The sequence below is a fragment of the Carassius auratus genome, chromosome 4 (genome assembly GCF_003368295.1).
Source record: "Carassius auratus strain Wakin chromosome 4, ASM336829v1, whole genome shotgun sequence".
NCBI lineage: Eukaryota > Metazoa > Chordata > Actinopteri > Cypriniformes > Cyprinidae > Carassius > Carassius auratus.
The window spans coordinates 23,059,203-23,081,608 of NC_039246.1; the positions used below are offsets into that span (position 1 = coordinate 23,059,203).

Consider the following 22,406-nt stretch of genomic DNA (forward strand, 5'->3'; position numbering starts at 1 on the left):
CATCAGGCCCAATGTTCTGGATTGGTCCCAGAGAATTACAATCCTGAATTTTCAGCAGCCATTACTAAAGGTTTCAGTATCACGTGATTCTTCAGAAATCATTCTAATATTTTGATTATCAATGTTGAAAAAGCTGCGCTGCTTAATATCATATAATGTCAGTCTTCTTTTTCTTTTTTTTAGATGCATTAAAATGCACTTTATACACAAATGTTTTCTATTTTATCATGAAAATGTTTTTTTTTTCCCGTGTTTCCTGTTTCATTTATTTATTTTCTTGGTTGTTAGATGTAAAGTATAATTATATGCAATACGAACCCCCTAAAACACAATAATTTTTTTTTTTTTTTACCAATCTGCCATCTACTGGCCATTCGGTAATGACGAATCTACCGCAAGATATGTATCTTAGCAAAAACGATACATAGTATATAGTAATGTATAATAATGAATAATATAAAATTATGCTTATTTATATTTCATTTATTATTATGTAATTTACAATTACGACAATATTATACGACGAATCTGCGCCCTCGAAACTCAATTCTGACATGTTACATGCTGTTTACATGTGGACAGACGACTGGAACCTCAGGGTTTGTGACATTTAAACGTGTTGTAACTGTAATATTGAGTTCATATTACAACGCCTGTATTTGCACCGACCAAAGACAGTATTATAAACAGACATTTTTTCGAAGAGCTATCTTTGCTAACGTTACATTCCATAGAAGGCTATTTCATGGGATGGGATAGTTACATACATATCAAGTGTCCGTTTAAAATCCTTTATATGTCTTAATATATTTGTTTATTAGTTTTCAATATAGCAAAAATCAAGATACAATTTGCAGTATCAAAAATAGTTTTTACTTTATAGTGTTATTTTATTTATATACTTTTATACCGATGATTATATGTTGAATATTTATAAACTAAAGATTTTTTTGTTTTCAAATACTTCATTTGAAGATCTGAATAATTTATGATGAATATATTATGAATATCAACAGATTGTGATCCTGTTTCTGTAGATCTGCCTGCTGAGTTGAGGCTCAAACCCTAAATAAACACACCAGACTTTTCACTTGTAAATTGCAGTATGTCCGTCTGCAGGAAGACAGATCTCCAGGATTCAGAGCCTTGAACGTGATTTCTCCACTCACTCTTCATCAGTTATTCTGAGGATGTTGGGACTCGGCCGCCTCGGAGGCCTGGACTGTCATTTGATGTCACAGAGCATCCTACGGTCAACAACAAGGTATTGGTTCCTGCTGGTATGTTTATCAGGAGAAACAAAAGAAGATACAGATGCAAAGACCGGAGCAGTTGAGAAAAATGGCAGTCAGACAGGGATACTTCAGTCTGTTAGATCACACAGGACAGCAAAGGACCAAACGTGACTTCTTGGGCTGTTGGGTGCTCTTATATTTCGGCTTCACCCACTGTCCAGATATCTGCCCAGATGAGGTGGATAAAATGACCAGTTTGGTTTGTATTCTTGATGACGACCCAAGCCTGCCCTCTGTCCAGCCAGTATTTATCACCGTTGACCCTGAGAGAGATGATGTGTCTGCTATGGCAAAGTACGTGAAAGATTTTCACCCCCGGCTGATTGGATTGACGGGAACTGCGGAGGAAGTGAAGCAGGCAGGACGCGATTATACAGTCTATGCCAGTGCTGGGCCTAAAGATGAGGATGGAGATTATATTGTGGACCACACCATCATCATCTACCTGGTTAATCCAGACGGACTCTTCCTGGACTACTACAATAGAATGAAAAGCGATGTTCAGATTGCTGAAAATATACGTAATCATATGATAAACTATGTTAAATTATTTCCAGATTAATCTAAATGGGGGGAAAATGCTTTCACAATAAAGCTGTATTTCAAAACACTGATCAGATACGTGCTTGCTCCTCACGTGAATAAATAATGGCATTGTAAATCAAGTTAAACTGAAACTATTATCTTTTTGTAATTAAAATTAGGCTGAAATATTATATTGAAAATCTAAAACTTGAAAATGTGGAAAATGCCGAAAACTACTAAAAAGTACTAAAATGACTCAAATTAAAGCTACACAGAACTATTTTCACGAGTTCACACTTACATATAATTAGCTGAAGTATTATAATGCATATTTGGCGTGCTGTCCGGGGAAGGGGCTCCGAGCTCGGGAATGGCCCGAACCTGGAGTACCCCCCCGTATACGTAAAAGTGTAAAATGAACTCTAGTGGAGGAGATGGGGTGGAGGGGGGATGCTGATAAACCATCAATGGAGACAGGTAGGCTAATTCAGCTGTATTTATACCCTAAGATTGATTATCTTAAGTGGCTCCACCTGTGCTAATTAGGCTAAGTATCTGACGTGCTCCTCCCGAACCTTGTTATGAAACTGCATTTTGTGAAAAAGCAAATAAAATTACTCAAATAAAAATAAAGTATATCTATAAAAATATAAAACATGAATTAATATCCACATAATTAAAAGATTGTTAGAGGGAATGTTCTATTTCTGATTTAAACTCAGTTTGTGCAGTTGATTAAAACTGTACAGTACATATAAAGGCTACTATTTATCTAAACTATAAATCCAGAAGCAGTTCTCATATACCTCACTGCTACTAAATGTTAGTTGCACATGCTACTTACTTACATCACACAAAATGACTTTTTAAATAGTTCAGCACTCTTTTATTTGTGTGTCTTCTGACCAAAAATTGGTTTAGAAACTGTACAGACATGCAGTTTACATAGAGATGAAAATAGGAGGGAAACGTCTCCGTCATTTTAAAATCTCAAAGAATGCATAGAAAAATACTTTTTTTAACCATTTTAAAGACTTTTTTTTCCATAATTTTAGCCAATGAAATATGACATATTAGCTTCTTAAAATGCAAAGCCAATCTCAAACACGGGTTATTTCTTCACCTGTTATTTCTTTTCTTTTCTTCAGCATATGTAAAGGCCAAACTGAAATCTTAAGTACAGTGCTGGATATAAGAATACAGGAATTATCAGACGGAAAAAAAAATACTTTGTGTGGATTTTATCTCTGAAATTGTAGGTGATAAAAAGGTCATGTTTGGGGCAGAAGGTAAGAGATGATGAGCAATAAACAAACATAAAGGGTCAAGGTATATCTGTAGCAGATGGTGCGTTGTAGGTTTTGAGACGTTCATGAGCCCTCTGTGTAGTCAGTAACGTGAGCTCCATAGTATCTACGCTCTCTTCAAGCCCATGTCTCTTGTCAATCTCCACCGTGTAATCATTGGCCTGTAATACAAAAGTAGCATCAGGTGACATTTTTGTTTTAGAAGGTTATGTTGTTTTAACTTAAACGTCGCAAGTATCAATACAAATCTCAGTAAAGAAATACAAGTTGCTTAAAATGCCACAAACAACCTTTCTGGTAATGCATAACTATACTTTAAGCCTCAGGTAGAAAATAGCAGCAGTCATTGCTTTTAATACCCACCAGCTGAAGTGCAGCCAGCATGTATCTGCAGGCTTCTGTGTTCTCCTTGCCTTTTACGACAAAGGCAAATGATTTTTTCACACCCACGCTACAGAGTGATTGGACAATTCTGTCTCCATACTCATGGATGTCAAAAACTGGATGGGTCTCCTGTGCACAAAATATTTCAGACACTCATTTAATGGGGATAAATGGCCACCAATTGTTTAAATCACTATTGAATATTTTACCACAGAAACCTTGCAAGGCTCAGCCCACATTACCTGAGCAGCAAGATGAGGGTTGATTCCATCCTCCCACTCTTTGACTCTCCGAGACAAAGCAGTCTCCTGCGCATACTTCTGAGAGTTCACCAGAAACAGGTCCTACATACAGAGAAAGTTTAGAAAGAATAAACTACCACTGTCCAATTCATTTCTCTAGAAATCGATCTTAAGCTTTCGTACCACACTCTTCTTGACCAGATCTTCATAACTCATCCGGCTCATATGCAAGTCATGGAAAATTTGCTCCTGTTCACCAAGGTGCTCCGCAGGTTCAAGATCATCAACCAACTTGTCATGTTCCTCATCCGAAAAGTCCTCGCCTGAAAGAAATTGAGGGAATAACCACAAAATATTTATGTCTGGTGCATTTTAAACAATGGTTCTGGGCAAATAATGGTGTAGGGGAAAAAGTCTAGGCCTGGATTATTTTTAGTGTGTGCATCTCACCCTCTTCGTCTGGATGCCGGACAACCTCGACCTGGTCCTCAATATTCTCTGGTTCCAGATAAGTTTTCTTTAACTCCTCATCAGAGACAAAAACACCCTAAAACAGAAAATACCTCTGGTCACATGACACATAACAAATACACTACTGTTCAAAGTTTAGACTCAGTAAGATTTATGTTTTTAAAAGAAGTCTCTTATCCTCAGCAAGATATTTATTTGATATAGAAAATACAGTAATATTGTGAAATTTGATCACATTCAATTTGATATTAATATATAAATTAAAATGTAATTTATGCCTATAATGCTAAAGCCAAAATGTTATTGTTCCAGTCTTCAGTGTCACTTGTACATTTACATTCAGTCTTTTAGCAGTTGCTTTTATCCAAACCTACAAAAGAGCAATAATATGTAAATGCTGTGACAAGTCTTGGTTAGCTTAGCAAAATACAAATAGCAAGGCTTTTGAATATAAATGAAAAGAAAACAAGTAGCTAGAATAGAAAAAGAATAGGAATGCTAGCGTGGGAGTGTCTAGAGAGAACAGATCCTGCTGATTTGTTTAATTAACAGAAGGTTCAAAAGAACAGCATTCATTTGAAATATAAATCTTCTGTAACATTACTGACATGTGTCAAAAGAGCCCAAACATTTTGAATGATATATCACACAACTCAAAATTGTACTTACCCTTTTCCTGAGGATCTGCTTCTGTGCTTTCAGACGCTGACCCATTTTACTCACAAAGATGTAATTAAGGTCTACCATAAGAAAAACAAAAATTTGTATACATTTCAACCACTACTTAGAGAAAATGTATATATATTTATATTACCAGGATAAGTAGGTCCGTTCTTAAGCTTGTGGTCTGCAGTCTCAACTGTAAGAGAAAAAAAACTACTCTAATTCATCCAAACAGCTATGCCATCCATTCCTTTTCAAATAATATCCTGATAACAGCTTACAGGCTTTAGAGAACCAGCTCCCAAAGTCCTGAAGTTTTGAAGGACCCTTCCTCTTCCTCTTTCCAGACTCTTCAAGACCAGCAGGCACTTTATAACACTTCCCTAGAGAGCACAGAAGAAAAGAAAAGTCCAACTGCAATAACATAATGAAATGAGTTATTTTATTGGAAGAACATCAGATTGAGCACACACCTGTTTTGAGAGGTTTGTCCTCCCCAAATGCAGCATATGAATCATGGCTTTTCCAAGGGTCCACAATTTCCTGAAATATACACATGCAATTGATTACTTTTACGAGGACATGATTACAGAATGCATAACAAACATAACATACCAAAATCATATTGATATTTTAACATGTACTACATGTGAATGTTCTTTACATGATTGATTTAGTGTAAGTGTGAAGAATCTATACCTTGAGCTGCTTGGGTTCCTCTGGAACTGGCTGAACTGCAGGTCTCGGTCTTAACATCCTCCTCTCACTAGGGGCCTAGATCATTTAAAAAATGGAAAACTTTAATAATTACATTCAACAGATCTTTTCCCAAATGCCAAATATATCAATTGTTAATCACCTGATGTCTTTCCACCCACTCTTCTGACTCAACCTGCATCCCATGATCTTCCAGTGGAGGAAGAACCTCCGCACCACCATCTTCTTCATCGTAACCACCATTAACCTCAGCGACACCCTCTGGACCCCAGATGACAACGATAAGACAAAAACAAAGCAGATCAGTGTGGTAATCTATAAGTCTTGTAATAACAATAAGGTTCAGGTTTAATTTTGGGTCAGTAAGATTTTGAAAAAATGTGTTTGAAAGAGGTCTCATACGCTCACAAAGGAATTTATTTAGTACATAAGTACATAAAAACACTAATACTATGAAATATTATTACACTTAAAAATAAATTTGTCTATTTTACTGTATTATAACATTTTAAATTTTTAAATGTTTTTCTGTGATAGCAAAGCTGATTTGTTTCCAGTGTCACATGATCCTTAATAAATCATTATAACATGCTGATTTGGTGCCAAGTAATAATTTCTTGTTATTTTGAAAGTTATTGTGCTGCTTCATATTTTTTGAGGAAATTGTAATATATTTTTCAGTATTCTTTGATGACCATACATTGACTTTAAAAAAAAAATTGTAATAATCTGATCTAGTGCAAGTTCTCGTTCATGAAACTTTCAAAAACATCTGTATAGACTGTCACACGAGAAGCCTGTGTACTCACCATTATCTAAAGGCAGAGCTTCATGTACAGAGAAGTTGTGCTGGATTTCTGCGACCTCCTTGAGGAAGTGAGTGTGGGAAGAGCCCAGACGCATCAATCCGGATTCATCCATGGTGAAATGATTCATTCGAAAATCCTTACAGCTGCCAAGAAGCTCTCCTTTAAGGCTAGAGGATAAAAAAAAATAAGCATTCTGGGAAAGCATTTTTAGCTCTTTGCAAGTTGAACTTAATTTCCAGCACTTGTTCAGGTAATATTCTCCTGGAGAGCAGTGGAGAGCCGTGTGCCACGATTTTCTTTGTTTGTGTGGGTCTTTACCTGAGAAGGGGGTATTTCTGTTTCTCAAGTGATTCTACAGGAATGAGAGATTCAGGAGGGAGACGAATAATCTTCACTTTCTAAAAAAAGAATATCAAAAAATAAAAATAAAAAAGACAAACCAAAACTCACATGCTATACAACTTGGTCTGCAGAGCATTAAAAAAAAAAAAAAAACATAATTTAGTAAATCTCAAAATTTTTCCTAATTTCTCACAATTTTTCCTAGTCAAAGACACAAACAAAGTTTAGTATGGATGCCTAGTATAGACATTATAAATTGTAGAAACAAAAAGTATGATGAGGTGAAGCCCAACCCACCTCTGTTGAATCTTTCATCGTTATATTCTGAGAGTTGACGTTCTCATCCTGCTCAATCTCATCAAACTGCATCAAAATACTCAATTATTCACACAGATATACAAAAACTGAAATCTTTGTTTAAATTAATAAGCACTATTGCTCATTTGGGCACCTCACAATCATCTCCTTCATTGCCTGAAGGGTTTTTTTCCTGGTTACCGTCTGATGAAGAACCTTGTTTGTCACGTCTGTGGAAACAGGGACAACCAGCATGACAACACACCAAATGCCGATTCAAGAGAATAAACAGAATATGAAGTTCCAGGACAATAACACTTACTTTTTGTTTTTGTTAGAGATGTAATCTAATGTTTGAAACACCAGAGTGTGAAGGAGCTCGACCTAAACATTCAGAACAGATCATTTTGTGAAGAAAGTCTTTTGCCATAATAAATGTATTACATATTATAGGATTAGTTCACACAAAAATGTAATTTTAGATGATGTAGGTGGTTTTATTTCTTCATCTAGTAGATTTTGAGAATCACTTGCTAACTAAAGTATCCCCTGGGTGAATGGGTGCCATCAAAATTGGAATTTAAACAGCTGATAAAAGCATCACAATAACCCACAAGTAATCCACGCGACTTCAGTCCATCAATAAATGCCTACTGAAGTGAAAATCTGTGTGCTACAGATAAACAAATCATTATTCTTCCACCTTCAGTGAGAAATAATAAAATAATGCCAAAGCAATAATAAAATAATACCACCTCCAGTGAGAAATAATACAATAATGGCAATGCAATAATAAAATAATGCCACCTCCAGAGAGAAATAATACAATAATGGCAATGCAATAATAAAATAATGCCACCTCCAGTGAGAAATAATACAATAATGGCAATGCAATAATAAAATAATGCCACCTCCAGTGAGAAATAATAAAATAATGGCAATGCAATAATAAAATAATTCCACCTCTAGTGAGAAATTATAAAATAATGCCAATGCAATAATAAAATAATGACACCTCCAGTGAGAAAGTCGCTTTCTCAGTGCATATGTCTCTCCTGATACAGACAAACATGCATATTTGTGCATCTCAAGATGTGAACTGACGACCTGAAATTGTGTGAATTACTTGTGGATTATTGTGATCGTTTTATGAGCTGCTTGGATTCTCAATGACGGTTAAGACACTAATATGAATTATAAATGTATTTATTTCTGCCACGCATGAAACTTTTTAATAAAATATCCAAAAGTAAATAAATTAAATAACATTTTTACTTTAATGAAAACTACTAAATCTATATATCAGTGAAACTAATCACTGTAGCACACACATAAAACATCAAATGTTTTACCTTTCTGCCATAGATGCATGTGGATCCTTGGATTAAAAGTGCAGCCTCTGCAAAGTTCATCATGGTTTTCCCACCATCGAATGAAATGGTCATCTGGTCCAGCTGTGATCACAGACAGCATACTTAATGTTAGAAAATGAAGCTTTAAATGAATGAAGGTGCTTCTTGATCAGTCTGTCTTGTGTTTTCTCACCTCCTCAAGATACTCTCCGAGCTGGCTGGCCAGGTCAATGTCCCAGTTCTTGGTGAGGTCTCGCAGGGGCTGAAGCAGATGGCCATATCTCGTCTCCGCAGAGTCCATGACCACGTATTTATAAAAATACCCTGCAAATAATCTTTCAAATTAATCACCATTCACCAAATATATTAATAATGATATAAAACAAGACTGCTTAATTTTGAAAAGAAGACAATGGCATGTAATATTTTATTTAGTACGCTCTGTTTTACTATGTTACTGCTCTTTAGAGTCAAATACAGAAATCCAGTTAACGTTACACATGAAAGAAACAATTAACTTATGTCATTACGGAATCAAAGTAACATTAAGTGTAAACAGGACATTTGCTATCTGTCTAGTAACTACAAGCATAATACATATATCTGTATATAAACATTACCATTAAGTGTAAGGTGGTTTTATAACCATTCGTAATCGCTGTTAAACTGTAAACTATGTTTAATTGTTAAACAACAGTAACGGTTTAACAACACTGAAGCTCCGCGCGACGCTCATATGTAACTTACAAATCAATACGCTCACCTTTAGTATGCGAATAAGCAACGGTTGCTGGGTAAAAATAATCTCTTGATTGCGTATTTCGAAAAACGTACAGGTTCTGTCTCTAAATTTAGCAAAAAAAAAGTAAACAATAAAATCTACTCTTTGAGGAAACTCGGCACAAACGTCATTTTGTTTTTGCCGCCTGCGTGACGTCACATCGGAGTCACTGGGCATCTAGTGAAACGCTGCCCACTGCCGGCCTGGAGGAGGATCGTCGCAATCATGTCTGGTCTGTACAGGTACTGGTCGAATAATTAGAATATCATCAAAAAGTTGATTTATTTCACTAATTCCATTCAAAAAGTGAAACTTGTATATTATATCCATTCATTACACACAGACTGATATATTTCAAATGTTTATTTCTTTTAATTTTGATGATTATAACTGACAACTAAGGAAAATCCCAAATTCAGTATCTCAGAAAATTAGAATATTGTGAAAAGGTTCAATATTGAAGAAACCTGGTGCCACACTCTTATCAGCTAATTAATAAATGGTCTCTCGCTCTAGTTCTGTAGACTACACAATCATGGGGAAGACTGCTGACTTAATAGCTGTCAAAAAGACTACCATTGACACCTTGCACAAGGAGGGCAAGACACAAAGGGTCATTGCAAAAGAGGCTGGCTGTTCACCGAGCTCTGTGTCCAAACACATTAATAGAGAGGCAAAGGGAAGGAAAAGATGTGGTAGAAAAAAGTGTACACGCAATAGTGATAACCGCACCCTGGAAAGGATTGTGAGAAAAAACCCATTAAAAATGTGGGGGAAATTCACAAATAGTGGACTGCAGCTGGAGTCAGTGCTTCAAGAACCACTACGCACAGACGTATGCAAGACATGGGTCTCAGCTGTCGCATTCCTTGTGTCAAGCCACTCTTGAACAACAGACAGCGTCAGAAGTGTCTCTTGGGCAAAAAAGGACTTGACTGCTGCTGAGTGGTACAAAGTTATGTTCTCTGATGAAAGTAAATTTTGCATTTCCTTTGGATATCAAGGTCCCAGAGTCTGGAGGAAGAGAGGAGAGGCACACAATCCACGTTGTTTGAGGTCCAGTGTAAAGTTTCCACAGTCAGTGATGGTTTGGGGAGCCATGTCATCTGCTGGTGTTGGTCCACTGTGTTTTCTGAGGTCCAAGTTTTAGAGCACTTCATGCTTCCTGCTGCTGACCAACTTTATGGAGATGCAGATTTCATTTTCCAACAAGACTTGGCACCTGCACACAGTGCCAAAGCTACCAGTAACTGGTTTAAGGACCATGGTATGCCTGTTCTTAATTGGCCAGCAAACTCGCCTGATCTTAACCTCATAGAAAATCTATGGGGTATTGGGAAGAGGAAGATGTGATATGCCAGGCCCAAGAATGCAGAAGAGATGAAGGCCACTATCAGAGCAACCTGGGCTCTCATAACACCTGAGCAGTGCCACAGACTGATCGCCACGCCGCATTGCAGCATTAATTCAGGCAAAAGGAGCCCCAACTACGTATTGAGTGCTGTACATGCTTATACTTTTCATTTTCATATTTTTCAGTTGGCCAAGATTTAAAAAAATCCTTTCTTTGTATTGGTCTTAAGTAATATTGTAATTTTCTGAGATACTGAATTTGGGATTTTCCTTAGTTGTCAGTTATAAGCATCAAATTAAAAGAAATAAACATTTGAAATATATCAGTCTGTGTGTAATGAATTAATATAATACACAAGTTTCACTTTTTGAAACGAATTAGTGAAATAAATCAACTTTTTGATGATATTCTAATTATATGACCAGCACCTGTATCCTCTGTATGTTTTCAAAGAGTCTAGTGAAAGTCTCAGGAAGACCACAGGTATTTGTGTTATTTTATATATATTGCATAGCAAAAAATACAGAAAGAGCTTACATATAAGGTTGTTAGACAATTTAGAGAAAACATAAGTCATATGGTTTATTAAAAATAAGTCAATAAAAAAGTAACAAATATTTGCACTTTACAATTATTTGTTTATTTTTTCATCTAGCAGGAAAACCAACGTAAACTTTACATCATCCAGAAGAGGTCGCTATAAGGCAGACATACAATTTTTTTTAGCTCAACCCCAGAGATGCATAACCAAGATAGAAGTGAACAATTACAGTACAAAATATGAAGATTATTGAATGATTATATTTTATAGCATTTCATACATTTTGTCCTAAAATGTTTTTTTTTTTTTATATGTATTACAAATTAATTCAACACAATCCCTCAACCCTGACCTAATATTCCCCAAAATTACCATAATGCTGACCATTTTCATAAGATAATTGAACAATGAATTTACATAAATATGTACACACATACACTCAGTTATGCACATGCATGGCAATAAATAAACAAATAAACTGGTTTTACATCCATTTGGCTTAACAGGGCTATTTAGTCAATAATCGTGTATTATTTAGAACAAAATTTTTCAGGTCTTCTTTATGATGAGTCTCTATCTGATCTTTGCAAGGCGGAGGCAAGATATTATATCTCTGAACCGGATGTAAATGGTGGAACAGAATCCTTCCAATTTAGTAGTTTTTATCTGCATTCTAACAAGGAAGAAAAAGCAAGGACTTTAACCACTGGTGCTGAGAAACATTGACAGCTATTACGCATACAGTACATAGGTAAATTTGGGCTCATTTAACTTTTGACGTATAAGAGTTATGTACTATTTTAAACCGAAATGAATGCAAAACCAACCACAAATTGGTGATGACTGAACCTGTTTGAGGACACAGGCCCATGTGTCATTTGAGGCTAATCTGCCAAGAACTTCCTCCTAACTGTATCAAAACAAGAGGATGCTCAACCACAATTTTATTTGTTTTAAAGTAGCAACTAATTGGCTTATATACACAAGTAACATGACCCGTCCATAAAACTAACAAGCATTCCAGTTGTCTTCGTAAGAGTGTGTGCAAGGTCATCTGAGACATCAGACTTAGTCATCTCTGATTGCTGATGTGTTAAATGGATAGTTCAAGCTGTTGACAGTAGTCATAGACTTCCATAGGAATAAATACTATGGAAGTCAATGGCTACTGACAACTTTTTAGTTACCAACATTCTTTAAAATATCTTCTTTTCTGTTCAACAGCAGTTTTGGAACAACATGATGGTGAGTAAAAGTGTGAACCATAGGCATTTAATCCACTGTTGTCTTTATACAAAGATATATACAAGGATCTGTCTATCTATCTATCTATCTATCTATCTATCTATCTATCTATCTATCTATCTATCTATCTATCTATCTATCTATCTATCTATCTATCTATCTATCTATCTATCTATCTGTCTGTCTGTCTGTCTGTCTGTCTGTCTGTCTGTCTGTCTGTCTATCTATCTATCTTTCTGAATGTGTTGTGGATATTTAGGTAGTTTATTGTGGTTTTGGGGTTTTTACACAACGACGAAACTCAATATTATACAGCTTCTTATATTTTGTTTTGTCATGTATGTAGGCAATAAATTCCTGGTTTAAGGTGGCACTTGTCATGCTGTGACTTGCTCAGAGGAGTTCTTTAACATTACACACATATCTCGAAAAGCAACAACTGTTTATTTTTTTAAAACCTGTACAGATTCTATAAAAAAAAAATAAAAAAAAAAAATAAACCTTATTCCCATCGCAGATGTTTTATTAATAAACATTTTAATACAGAAATACAACACAGAACGATTAATTAACAATAAAATAGATTTGGGACGTGTTATATTGAACGTATCGCAGTACATTTCGTCTGTCCCTTGCACTTCACTGCTGGTTGTGTTATTAGGTCTTTATATATATAATTCAATTATTCTTCTGATGAAAACAGCCTTATACGGAAGATCTAAATGTAAAACCAAACGAAAAAAAAAATATATATATTTATAATTAATATAAACATGTTTACGATATAAACGTGTCTGGCAGATCTCAACAAAACAAACAAATAAACAACAACAAAATAGCCAGTTGGCACGACCTTAAGAGAGCGCTCGCACATCTGACCACGTGATAGGATTCCTGGAAAGTTCCTGGAAATTAGTCTTTTATATACTAGTCTTTTTAAACGAGGATTAAGTAGTTAACGACGAGCGCGCGCACACACAGAGAAAGAGAGGGAGAGAGAGACAGGGCAAGAGAAAAAAAGATTCGTTGGAATATCACTAAACTGCTGGAGAGAGTAATTATATGTCCTGCTATCTTGGCTCGCGTTGTAACGCGTTAGGACGCGCGGTGCGCGCGGTGCGCTTGCAGACAGCGCGAGACATACAGTGTCGCCAGTATCGCTCCCGAAAGAATTAATGCAAATACACGGAAAAACGCGTCCCGATCTGCTGAGCATCAGGGGGTGCTGGTCGTTTGACAGTGAGCCGATCAGTGTTTCCCATCAATAATAAACGATGGGTCTGAATCATGTTGCCATTGAACGACTGTAACGTGAAACGCGCTGGACTTGATTGCTTATTGCTTTCACTTAGACAAAAGGTAAGTGCTGTGCGCTTTCTCCGACTGTCACCTTTCAGGCTCAAGTTTATATTCAAAATATACTCTGCTTTATTTCGTCTGATTCATTATGTCTCACATAGCAGCTACATCAAATAATCCGTGCATTTAGAACTAACGTATCTTCATTTACACGTTCAGGAGAAAAGACTCTCGTTTCTCTTGTTTGTCACACTATCGTTTACCAGGAGCTAGCTGTCAATGCAGTTTCCTAGTAAAGGCGGTTCTGCGTATTTTGCCGTCTCTCAAAGACACCCTTTGTTTTTATTCCTCATGCACGTGCGCAATGAGCCATTCACACACAAGACGGACGTTTGTAGCCTAATGTTAATGAAGCTTATGGTGATGTCATTTCGCTCTTTTATCCAATTAAAAACAATAACCGAAAACATAACAGTAGCTGCCCTTTGCTTTATTCAATTGAGAACTTTATGAGAGTATAAAAAAACAACAATAAGAAATGCGCTACAGGAGTGGAATGACTATGTGAGCACCACCCTCCTGGGTGACAGTAGACGCGTTAAGACTGTAAAAATACTAAGGATTTACAGGGCAAAAACAATTTTAAGGTAAGGCGAGGAATGATTTCGTTTCTGTCTTAAGCTACAACTCAAATTCAGATCAGGATAATGAATGTTAAATGACAGAACTGGTGTCATTAATGTTTAGTTTGACACAAGTATACAAGTGATAGTTCACACAAGCTTTTCATTTACGTGTTAAAAACTATAAATACCATGTCTGAGGTGACGGGAAGGGATGTAACATTTTCCATTCTGCTGGAGACACAAACAGTTGACCAAACCAGGACAGTGTTATACGCTTACCTCAATTGTGTGAGTGACTAACACACACTCTTTCGTTTAGCGGTATTATGCATTTGCGTATTTGTTTCTTTTTGTTATTTTAAAGCGTTTTAACGTTTCCTATACGGTGGCCTTATTGAATTAAGTGATTTAAAGGAATCGAGGGTGACTTGGGGTGACATAATTGTTTTGAAGAAGTACATTTGATGACCATAAATGCATGCATGTCCATGTTTTCTATTACTCTCAGGTAATGTAGAAGATTGTAGCACCAGTACAGTACCAGTAGGCCTAATTGACATCAGTTCACACGGTTTTATGCTACAATGTAGTTCTTAAACATCAGCAAATTAGCAGCAGACATGTATGGAAATACTAATCAGCAAAAAACAAAACAAAAAAAACAACAGCAACACAAAAAGCATCAAACAAAACATAGGGTTAAAATCATGTTTGTATTTTCAGATCGGCGCAGCCAAACAGTATCCACGGACGCTGTGGAAGACTTCTCACATGTTTTGGTCGATTGTAAGAGTCAGTAGTCTTTGAAGGATAATTATAGACATTGAGTGGATGCAGAACGCCGTTCTCCAATGACCTGTCACTCATCCGACTCAACGGAAAGCATCGAGAATGAAAGGAGATCGCAAACCGAAACCCAAGTCGCGGAGTCCGAGCAGAGTCGCATTGCCACTGCCATGAGAGACCTTAAAAACACTGGTAAACGTTTACTGCTCGTTTCACTTACATACTCTCTTCATTTGCTCCTGTAGGCTAACTCTCACTGAATTCATGCCGCATGCAACACAGCAACAGGCTAGTTAAAAAATAATTATCACAATGCGTCAAATTTGATGTTAAAAGTGATAACAGTCGATTTTAAAAAGATTAACCTTCTATATAAAATTTCTGTAAAATGTTTAAAGGTCGTTTTGAGTGTACTTTAATCTCATAAATCAGATTAGCAGCAGCTGTAAAGTGCTTTTGCCATGAGTTTGTTGCAGACCCATACACAGGTTTTTTTTTTTTTTTTTAAAATACCGAGGTCCCAAAATGGAGAGTAAGGTGGTTCCTCCCCCAAGAAAATTTAGATTTTCCTGGCTTACATGTGTGCATTTTAAGATGTTTAAAGACTCACAAATTGGATTATAATGTAGGTTTTCAATGTAGGCAATGTATAATGTAGGTAATTCACACTAATAGAAATTAATCTTTTCCAACAAGTTTAAACTGATTTTTACATTTTATGGGCAATTTTACCTTTATATTCCCCCTTTTCTTAAAAGTGTCCATTATCTTACGTTTAATCAGTGAATTATAATAATAAGACATATGGGCTGTTACCATGCAAATTAAATCAACACAGAAGTTGCATCTGAAGTGGCATTACACTGTTTAATGCAAGACGTGAATTAATTTATCTGCAATTACAAATGCATAAGTAATGTTTTGATATGTTAAACATAAAACGTTTACTATACTGATATTTGAAATGATTTAAAACATTAAAAAAAAACCACATCGAAATGTGAAATTAAAATCGCCAATAGGTAGCAGCAAGTCACTGTTCATAAGTGAGTCATTGCGATTGAACCGAATCATTTAAACGGTTGATTCATTCAGGAAAGAAACAGCGTCATGTTGCTCAGAGACGCAAAACTGTGCTGTGGCTGTGTTTGGAATGAATTTGTTGGTGAAATAGTGCAAAAACAGGCAATATGTAAAACAGGCATCTCAGATGAGAAGATCTGTTATCTTGGCTTTTTATCCTTGCAGCACCAAAGCAGAATTAATATAATGTAATTAATTATTTTACATCTTCTGTTATTTAAAAAATACCGAGGTCTGGACATCGGGGACCTCGATGCTGGGTGAATGTCAAATAATTGAAAATGTTTCAGGACTTGCTGTTGTTTTTTTTTTCTTTTCTTTTTTTTTGTGACAATTTGCATCTGGTGTATTGTTTCGGGACTGTTGTTTGATCAGAAGATAATAATGAAAATATGAGAGAAGTGAATGTCAAGAAAAAAAGTAGGCTAATTATTTTTTTACATTAAGGGGCAGTTTTCACCACGTTTGGATTTCCAGGGGCATGTTTTTTATTATAAATAAATAATTAGATATAATGTAAAATAAATAAATATATAAATGCAAATTTATTTAAATTTAAATGTAATTTAAATTTATAATCTATGAAGTGTAATTAAAATTAATTAAACATAAAAAAAGAATATATTCCACATTAATTATGGGGGCTATTTTATCACTTTATTTTTATCACCCCCTTTCTGAGCCTGATAAGAAGTATATGTAAGTGAATTATTGGAACTATGTGAATTTCTTGAAAAAGCTTTTACTGTTAATTTTTTTCCGTTTTGCTTTTTGTGCAACAAAAGAGTTACATTATCATGTCTATGAAGCTTTTGTTATATATCCTGGTCTGGCTGGAACATTTGTCCTTAGTGGTTTGTGTCTCTGTCACATCACATCCCTTTCTGGTTTCAAGTGCATGTGCAAATTTAGTCCAGCACTGCACTGTATAAAAGAAAAACATAACATAAAGTCATTATGATGCTGCAGCGAGATCCTTTTTTAGGTTTGTTTGTTATTGAGAAATACAATGTGAGCAGCTTTGGGGAACATCTGTCAAGCATCCGCCATCACAAATGTCAGATACTCCCAAGATGAATAGTCAGATGGTCTAGTTTACTATTTCAGGAAAAATATGTCATTTATGTTGATATTTCTGCTGTCTTGTTTAGACTTGCTATGCCACAGTTGTCATAATGTTTGCAATTAACGTTCACTTATCAGCTCATTTCGGAAGTGCTTGGTTTCTTGCTGCATTATCAGATGTGAATTAGCTCTTTAAATCAGGGCACAGTTGAGAGGTTGCGTCCTCTTCTGAAAGCCAAAATATCTGCAGTGACTCAGAAAACGCCTGATAAAACAACAGCCGAATTGCTAGGATATGACTGTAGCTGTGACGGTTTTTGTGAGCCTGTCTTTAGAGGGACACGTTATGGGTCTCATGTTACACAAGCAAGCGACTGAAACAGATACTGTGGAAGAGGATACGTATGTGACCACCTCTGTGTCTTCTTTTCTTGGAAGCAGGCTGGTATTGGGGCAGCCTGACAGCAAATGAAGCCAAGGAGATCCTGCAGGACACGTCGGAGGGGACGTTTCTGGTCCGAGACAGCTCTCAGAGGGACTACCTCTTCACCATCTCCGCCATGACATCTGCGGGACCCACCAACCTGCGAATCGAATACAAGGACGGAAAGTTCAAGCTGGATTCCGTGGTGCTGGTCAAACCCAAACTCAAGCAGTTCGACAGCGTTGTCCATCTCGTGGAACACTATGTGCAGCTGTCCCGGACGTCTTGTATGGGCAGGACTACCCCTCTCGCCCCGTCCAATGGGACAGTGCAGCTGCTGCTCACGAATCCGGTGTACACAGCCACACCATCTCTGCAGCATCTGTGTCGTATTGCCATCAACAAAACCACACGGCGGGTACAAGAACTTCCTTTGCCGAACCGTCTGAAGGATTACCTGACAGACTACACTTATAATGTATAGAACCAGATGGACAATAATGACCATAAGTGCAGAGGTACTATGGATCATAGATCCAGTGATACTGGGGTGCTGATGTCCCGTTTAGGATCTTTTGCCTGGGATCCCTCATCTTGTGTCCAAGGACAACTTTAAAAGGATAACTCACACACAAAAAAAATTTAAGTCTGTCATTAATTACTCACCGTCAGTGATGTTCCAAACCTGTTTGACTTTTTCATCTGTGGAACACAAGAGAAGATATTCCATTTTTGTCCATACAATGAAAGTCAACGGGATCCAAAAGAACACATCAGCGTTATTCAAAACATATTCCAGTTTCTGTTTTGATTCGGTGAGTAAATATTGACTGAACTATCCCATTAATACACAGAATATCATAACTGTTAAGTGTCCTTCATTGCGTGCTTAACAAGTTTATGGCCTGTAGATATTCTACAGTTGACTTTGAATGAGTGACTGAGCAGTATCTGTCAGGAGCATTGGCCTGCACTGACATCGGTGGGCTTCTTCCTGTAATACGCACATCAGATATACAGGACGCCTCACGGTGTGACCATGCGTCACTTTTAAAAGGAAGAGTTCACCCAAAAATGAATACACTAGCTCAATCTTAAACGTGATGTTCTTTCTTCTGTAGAACATAAAAGAAGATATTTTGAAGAATCCTGTAGCTGTCTTTGTCCATATATTGAAAACTACACTCTTCAAATTTCCAGATGGAGTTTTGCAGTGATTCCGTAAAGGAACCTTTTTAGGTCACCCAGTGAACAGTTCTTAAAACTATTTGTCCTTAGTGTGAAGAACATTTTAATATTCTAAAAATACAATTTTCCATTATAAAGAACTGAAAAGTTTCTATGGATGTCTACTAGATGAAATAAATCCATACGACTTCTAAGTAAGGATTATTTACTCTCCAATCACTGATCAAAGCACACAAAGGCAGACCACATTAACTATGGTGGCACAAACATCCACTGATGTCAAACCTCATTGGGATGTTAATTGAAGTTTGAAGTATTTTCTTTTATGTTCCACAGAAGAAAGCAAACCATATGAGTTTGGAACAACACGAGGGTAACATGAGTACAGAATTCTCATTTTTGGGTGAGCTATGCTTTTATTGCAGCAGGTTTCTGAGATGTTCTGCATCCTGTGTTTGGGACATGGGAGTTTGAAACTGTATGCTTTTGGACTATGTTTTATTTGCTCTTTATCCATGTTATATTTTTGTACTGTAGTCATAGAAGATCATTTGCTGTCATGGTTGCCCAAGGAAATGCTGGAAACTGGCAAGTACCTTGTGATATGATATACTGTACATACATGTCTTCATGATATCGTAATACCTACTGAAAAAATACAGGAAAAAATTGCCCTTTTAAAGGTAGTTTGAAACAAATAAAATGTATTATACATATACACTACCATTTGAAAGATTGGGGTTAGATTTTTAAATAGTGTAATTCAGCAAGGACACATTGAAGTGAACAAATGTGTCAGTAAAGATATTAATAATGTTACAAATGATTTCCGTTATGATCTTTTGAACTTTGAAGAATCCTGAAAACAATCCTTTCATCAAACACATTAAGCAGCACAATGATTTCTGAAGGATTATGTGACACTGAAGACTGAAGAGAAATGGCTGCTGAAAATTCACCTCATCACAGGAATAAATTACATTTTAATATATGATCAGCTTTTTTTGCTCTATTGTTTATCAAATCAATGTAGCCTTACTGAAAATAAGAGACTCAAAAATATTGGAAAAAACATACCACCCCCAAACATACAAAAATTTGAATGGCAGTGTGTGTATAAACATTTTAATTTAAAAGCTCAAACTTCTCCCCCTTGCCCAACATTTAAGGGTGTGTACTTTGCAAATAAAATATACCGTCTTAGTATTTTATCGCACATTCTGAACCAAGAGGTAATTTGGCAGCATGGTTTGTTTCAGCTTTTGTTGCATATGGTCAAGAAGTATTGGCCTGTGTTAACCCTACCTCAGGAGGGTGTCGTGATAAACCTGCATGCTGATTGGTCGTCTCTGGAGAATCTTTGATTCTATACTGAATCGTAATTTTTTAACCAAACCAAACCAAAAAAAAAAAAAACTTACTAGGTCAGAAGCTTTTTATTCTCTCCTTACTGCTATTTGTGGAGAGCTTATAAGAAAAATGAGATTTCCCTCTCAAGTTCCTCACTAATCTGAACTCCTTTCTATTTTGGTTTAATGAAACATACATAATATTATCCCTTCAAGAATGGGTCGCTCAATGTATTCAATTCACCATTGTTCTTGGGTGCTAAATTCCTGCATTTTCTCTTTATGCTTAGTCTTTCAGTTAAAGCATTCAAATAGTATTATCTTAAAAGCATTGCGCTTAAAAGGATTACAGGTTGGTGCTTTATTTTGACATTATTTTTAAATAAAGAAGTTCTTTATTTAATATGATTTAATTAAAATACAAAAAACAATCTACCAGAAATTCTTAAATAATTGGGAAGCTGATCTCAGATCAGCTTAAGAGGTGTTTCTGCCAACATCTTTAAAATCCAGTATACTGTTGTCAATATTATTCATCGTCTTCCTTGAGGACATGGTATAACTAGGGTAGTAAGTCTGATGTGATCTCTTTGCCACTACAAAATTCCACTAATATCATTTTACTACATTGTGCTGCATCAGTGGTGAATGGATTGTCTCCCAAAAAGTGAGAAATAAAAGCAAGCATAGATTTAATTCCTGTTCTGTGTGTGTGTTATTATTATTTATTTTTTTGGTAATGTCTGATAGAGGACTTGGGAAATAGAGTATGATTTCTACAACAACTTCACTCTTTTATTTCTGCCCCAAAATGAGCCAATCATGAGCAGAACAGACAATAACACCCATCACCAAGGTCACACACCCACAACCTGGCAACCTCTCAAACCTTCAGTAAACCCACATCCTGAATGGATTTCTGGTTTCTAATGTTCTGAAAATACAGATAATCAAGTATATTTGGTGTTTGTATGGAAATAGTTTGTTTGGTTGTTTAGAAAATTCACTTTTTAATCCAACAGTGTTTGCAAGAATTTTGTATAATAATATTGAATTTATAAGTGTTTTTCTTGTGTACATTTTCTTTGGAAGTGTTTTGTCTTTGCCATCTGAATTGGGAAGTTTCACTCCCAGTTTGCCCAGTCAATTTTCCATTTCTACAGCGTTTCTTGTCCCCTGCATGTTTTTTTTTTTCAAAGCATGGAAATTCTGAGTAACAATTTGAGTCACTTCATATTTTCCAGGGATTTTTAGAGTGAATTGTGTGTACAAAGGCTGTGTATTTGCAGACATTTCCTCGAGAGGCAACCGACTAGCCGATCGGTGCAAGAAAGTAACTATTTCTGTTAAATATTGACACCGTTCCCAAGAAAGAGCTGCTAAAAGCAGGAGTTCTCCTTGTCACAGCACATAAGAGTTGTTTAGTCAAAGATAACGTGGAGATAGCACTGTTTTCCAAGTAATCTAAACTTAATTTTACATGGAAATTGGATGTAATTGAACCCACAAGTGCACCGTCACAGTTTCTGCAGTCACAAACACATTTAAGTGTTGGCTTCGGCATGTTAGAAGAACAGCGTCATCCTATCCAAATGACTTGAATTACTATACAAATGACTTCATGTTTAAAGTTACACCAACAAAACCTGATATCATATACGTATGTGTGTGTTTGTGTGCATACACCAATGACTCCTTGCAGGATTTGTTGTACCTTAATTGTATGTTATAATTTATATGTTATAAAGTGTTACATGGAATACATAATTTAGATTTTTTTCACATCTTTTGACTTTTTTTTTTTTTTTACATTTCTGTTACCACAACAATTTTCAGAAATTGTTATTGTTTATATATATGTGTGTGTGTGTGTGAAAGTTAGCACACCCTATTAAATTCCATGGTTTTCTGTATTAGAACATAATAAAAATGATCTGGTCCTTGGCAGGTCTTAAGATTTGGAAAGTAAAACTTAGACTAACAACATCACATTATATATCACACTGTGTTTATATTTAATTAACACAAATGAAGCCAAAATGAAAAGCCATGTGTGACAAAGTTAGGAGACCCTATGATTCAATTGCCTGTAGATCCACTTTTAACTTGAATGAACATTTTCTGTTTGACTTGATCAGTCTCTTTTTTTGTGGAATTTCGTCCCACTCTTCTTTACAACGTTGCTCTAGTTTATTGAGGTTTGAAGGCATTTGTTTATGCACAGCTCTTATTACAGCATTTCAGTCAGGATGAGCTCTGGA

General features: G+C 36.0%; 3 protein-coding genes across 8 annotated transcripts; 2 read left to right on the plus strand and 1 right to left on the minus strand.

Annotated features, from left to right (window-relative positions):
* Positions 1 to 1,236: 1,236 nt before the first annotated feature.
* On the plus strand, positions 1,237 to 1,903 carry LOC113056491 (protein SCO2 homolog, mitochondrial-like; the record flags this gene model as incomplete). Its single annotated transcript, XM_026223284.1, has 1 exon — positions 1,237 to 1,903. A coding segment is annotated over one exon (621 nt), but the record flags the coding sequence as incomplete, so codon positions are not given.
* Positions 1,904 to 2,691: 788 nt separating this feature from the next.
* LOC113063111 (condensin-2 complex subunit H2) lies at positions 2,692 to 9,353 on the minus strand. Its single transcript, XM_026233291.1, has 19 exons — positions 9,168 to 9,353; positions 8,598 to 8,728; positions 8,405 to 8,506; positions 7,375 to 7,436; positions 7,207 to 7,282; positions 7,053 to 7,118; positions 6,732 to 6,811; positions 6,414 to 6,580; positions 5,747 to 5,865; positions 5,587 to 5,661; positions 5,361 to 5,430; positions 5,169 to 5,270; positions 5,039 to 5,083; positions 4,894 to 4,964; positions 4,204 to 4,300; positions 3,937 to 4,076; positions 3,754 to 3,855; positions 3,491 to 3,640; positions 2,692 to 3,288 (listed from the first exon to the last, which is right to left on the minus strand). The coding sequence occupies exons 2-19, from the start codon at positions 8,703 to 8,705 to the stop codon at positions 3,145 to 3,147; spliced, it is 1,776 nt and encodes a 591-aa protein (XP_026089076.1). The 5' UTR covers positions 8,706 to 8,728; positions 9,168 to 9,353; the 3' UTR covers positions 2,692 to 3,144.
* A 3,872-nt stretch (positions 9,354 to 13,225) lies between these two features.
* Positions 13,226 to 20,841, plus strand: LOC113063119 (suppressor of cytokine signaling 2-like). 6 transcript variants are annotated; one of them, XR_003278632.1, is made up of 4 exons: positions 13,226 to 13,684; positions 14,974 to 15,228; positions 17,623 to 18,423; positions 19,133 to 20,841. XR_003278632.1 is itself a non-coding variant. In XM_026233303.1 (3 exons), the coding sequence occupies exons 2-3, from the start codon at positions 15,102 to 15,104 to the stop codon at positions 18,090 to 18,092; spliced, it is 597 nt and encodes a 198-aa protein (XP_026089088.1). In that variant the 5' UTR covers positions 13,226 to 13,684; positions 14,974 to 15,101; the 3' UTR covers positions 18,093 to 20,841. The 6 variants fall into 6 exon arrangements, 4 of the variants coding, with proteins under 4 accessions (XP_026089088.1, XP_026089119.1, XP_026089097.1 ...); XR_003278636.1 differs by having other exon boundaries at positions 19,334 to 20,841; XM_026233303.1 differs by having other exon boundaries at positions 17,623 to 20,841.
* Positions 20,842 to 22,406: the final 1,565 nt, after the last annotated feature.

What these genes read in the sequence shown, in the direction of transcription:
- LOC113063111 (XM_026233291.1), bottom strand. Translation starts at nt 8,705, where the DNA reads ATGGACTCTGCGGAGACGAGATATGGCCATCTGCTTCAGCCCCTGCGA. An exon ending in AGCTCTGCCTTTAGATAATG is followed by an intron (nt 5,866 to 6,413) that starts GTGAGTACACAG and finishes TCTGGGGTCCAG; the next exon opens with AGGGTGTCGCTGAGGTTAAT. An exon ending in GAACGGACCTACTTATCCTG is followed by an intron (nt 4,965 to 5,038) that starts GTAATATAAATA and finishes TTCTTATGGTAG; the next exon opens with ACCTTAATTACATCTTTGTG.
- LOC113063119 (XM_026233303.1), top strand. Translation starts at nt 15,102, where the DNA reads ATGACCTGTCACTCATCCGACTCAACGGAAAGCATCGAGAATGAAAGG. An exon ending in GAGAGACCTTAAAAACACTG is followed by an intron (nt 15,229 to 17,622) that starts GTAAACGTTTAC and finishes TTTTCTTGGAAG; the next exon opens with CAGGCTGGTATTGGGGCAGC.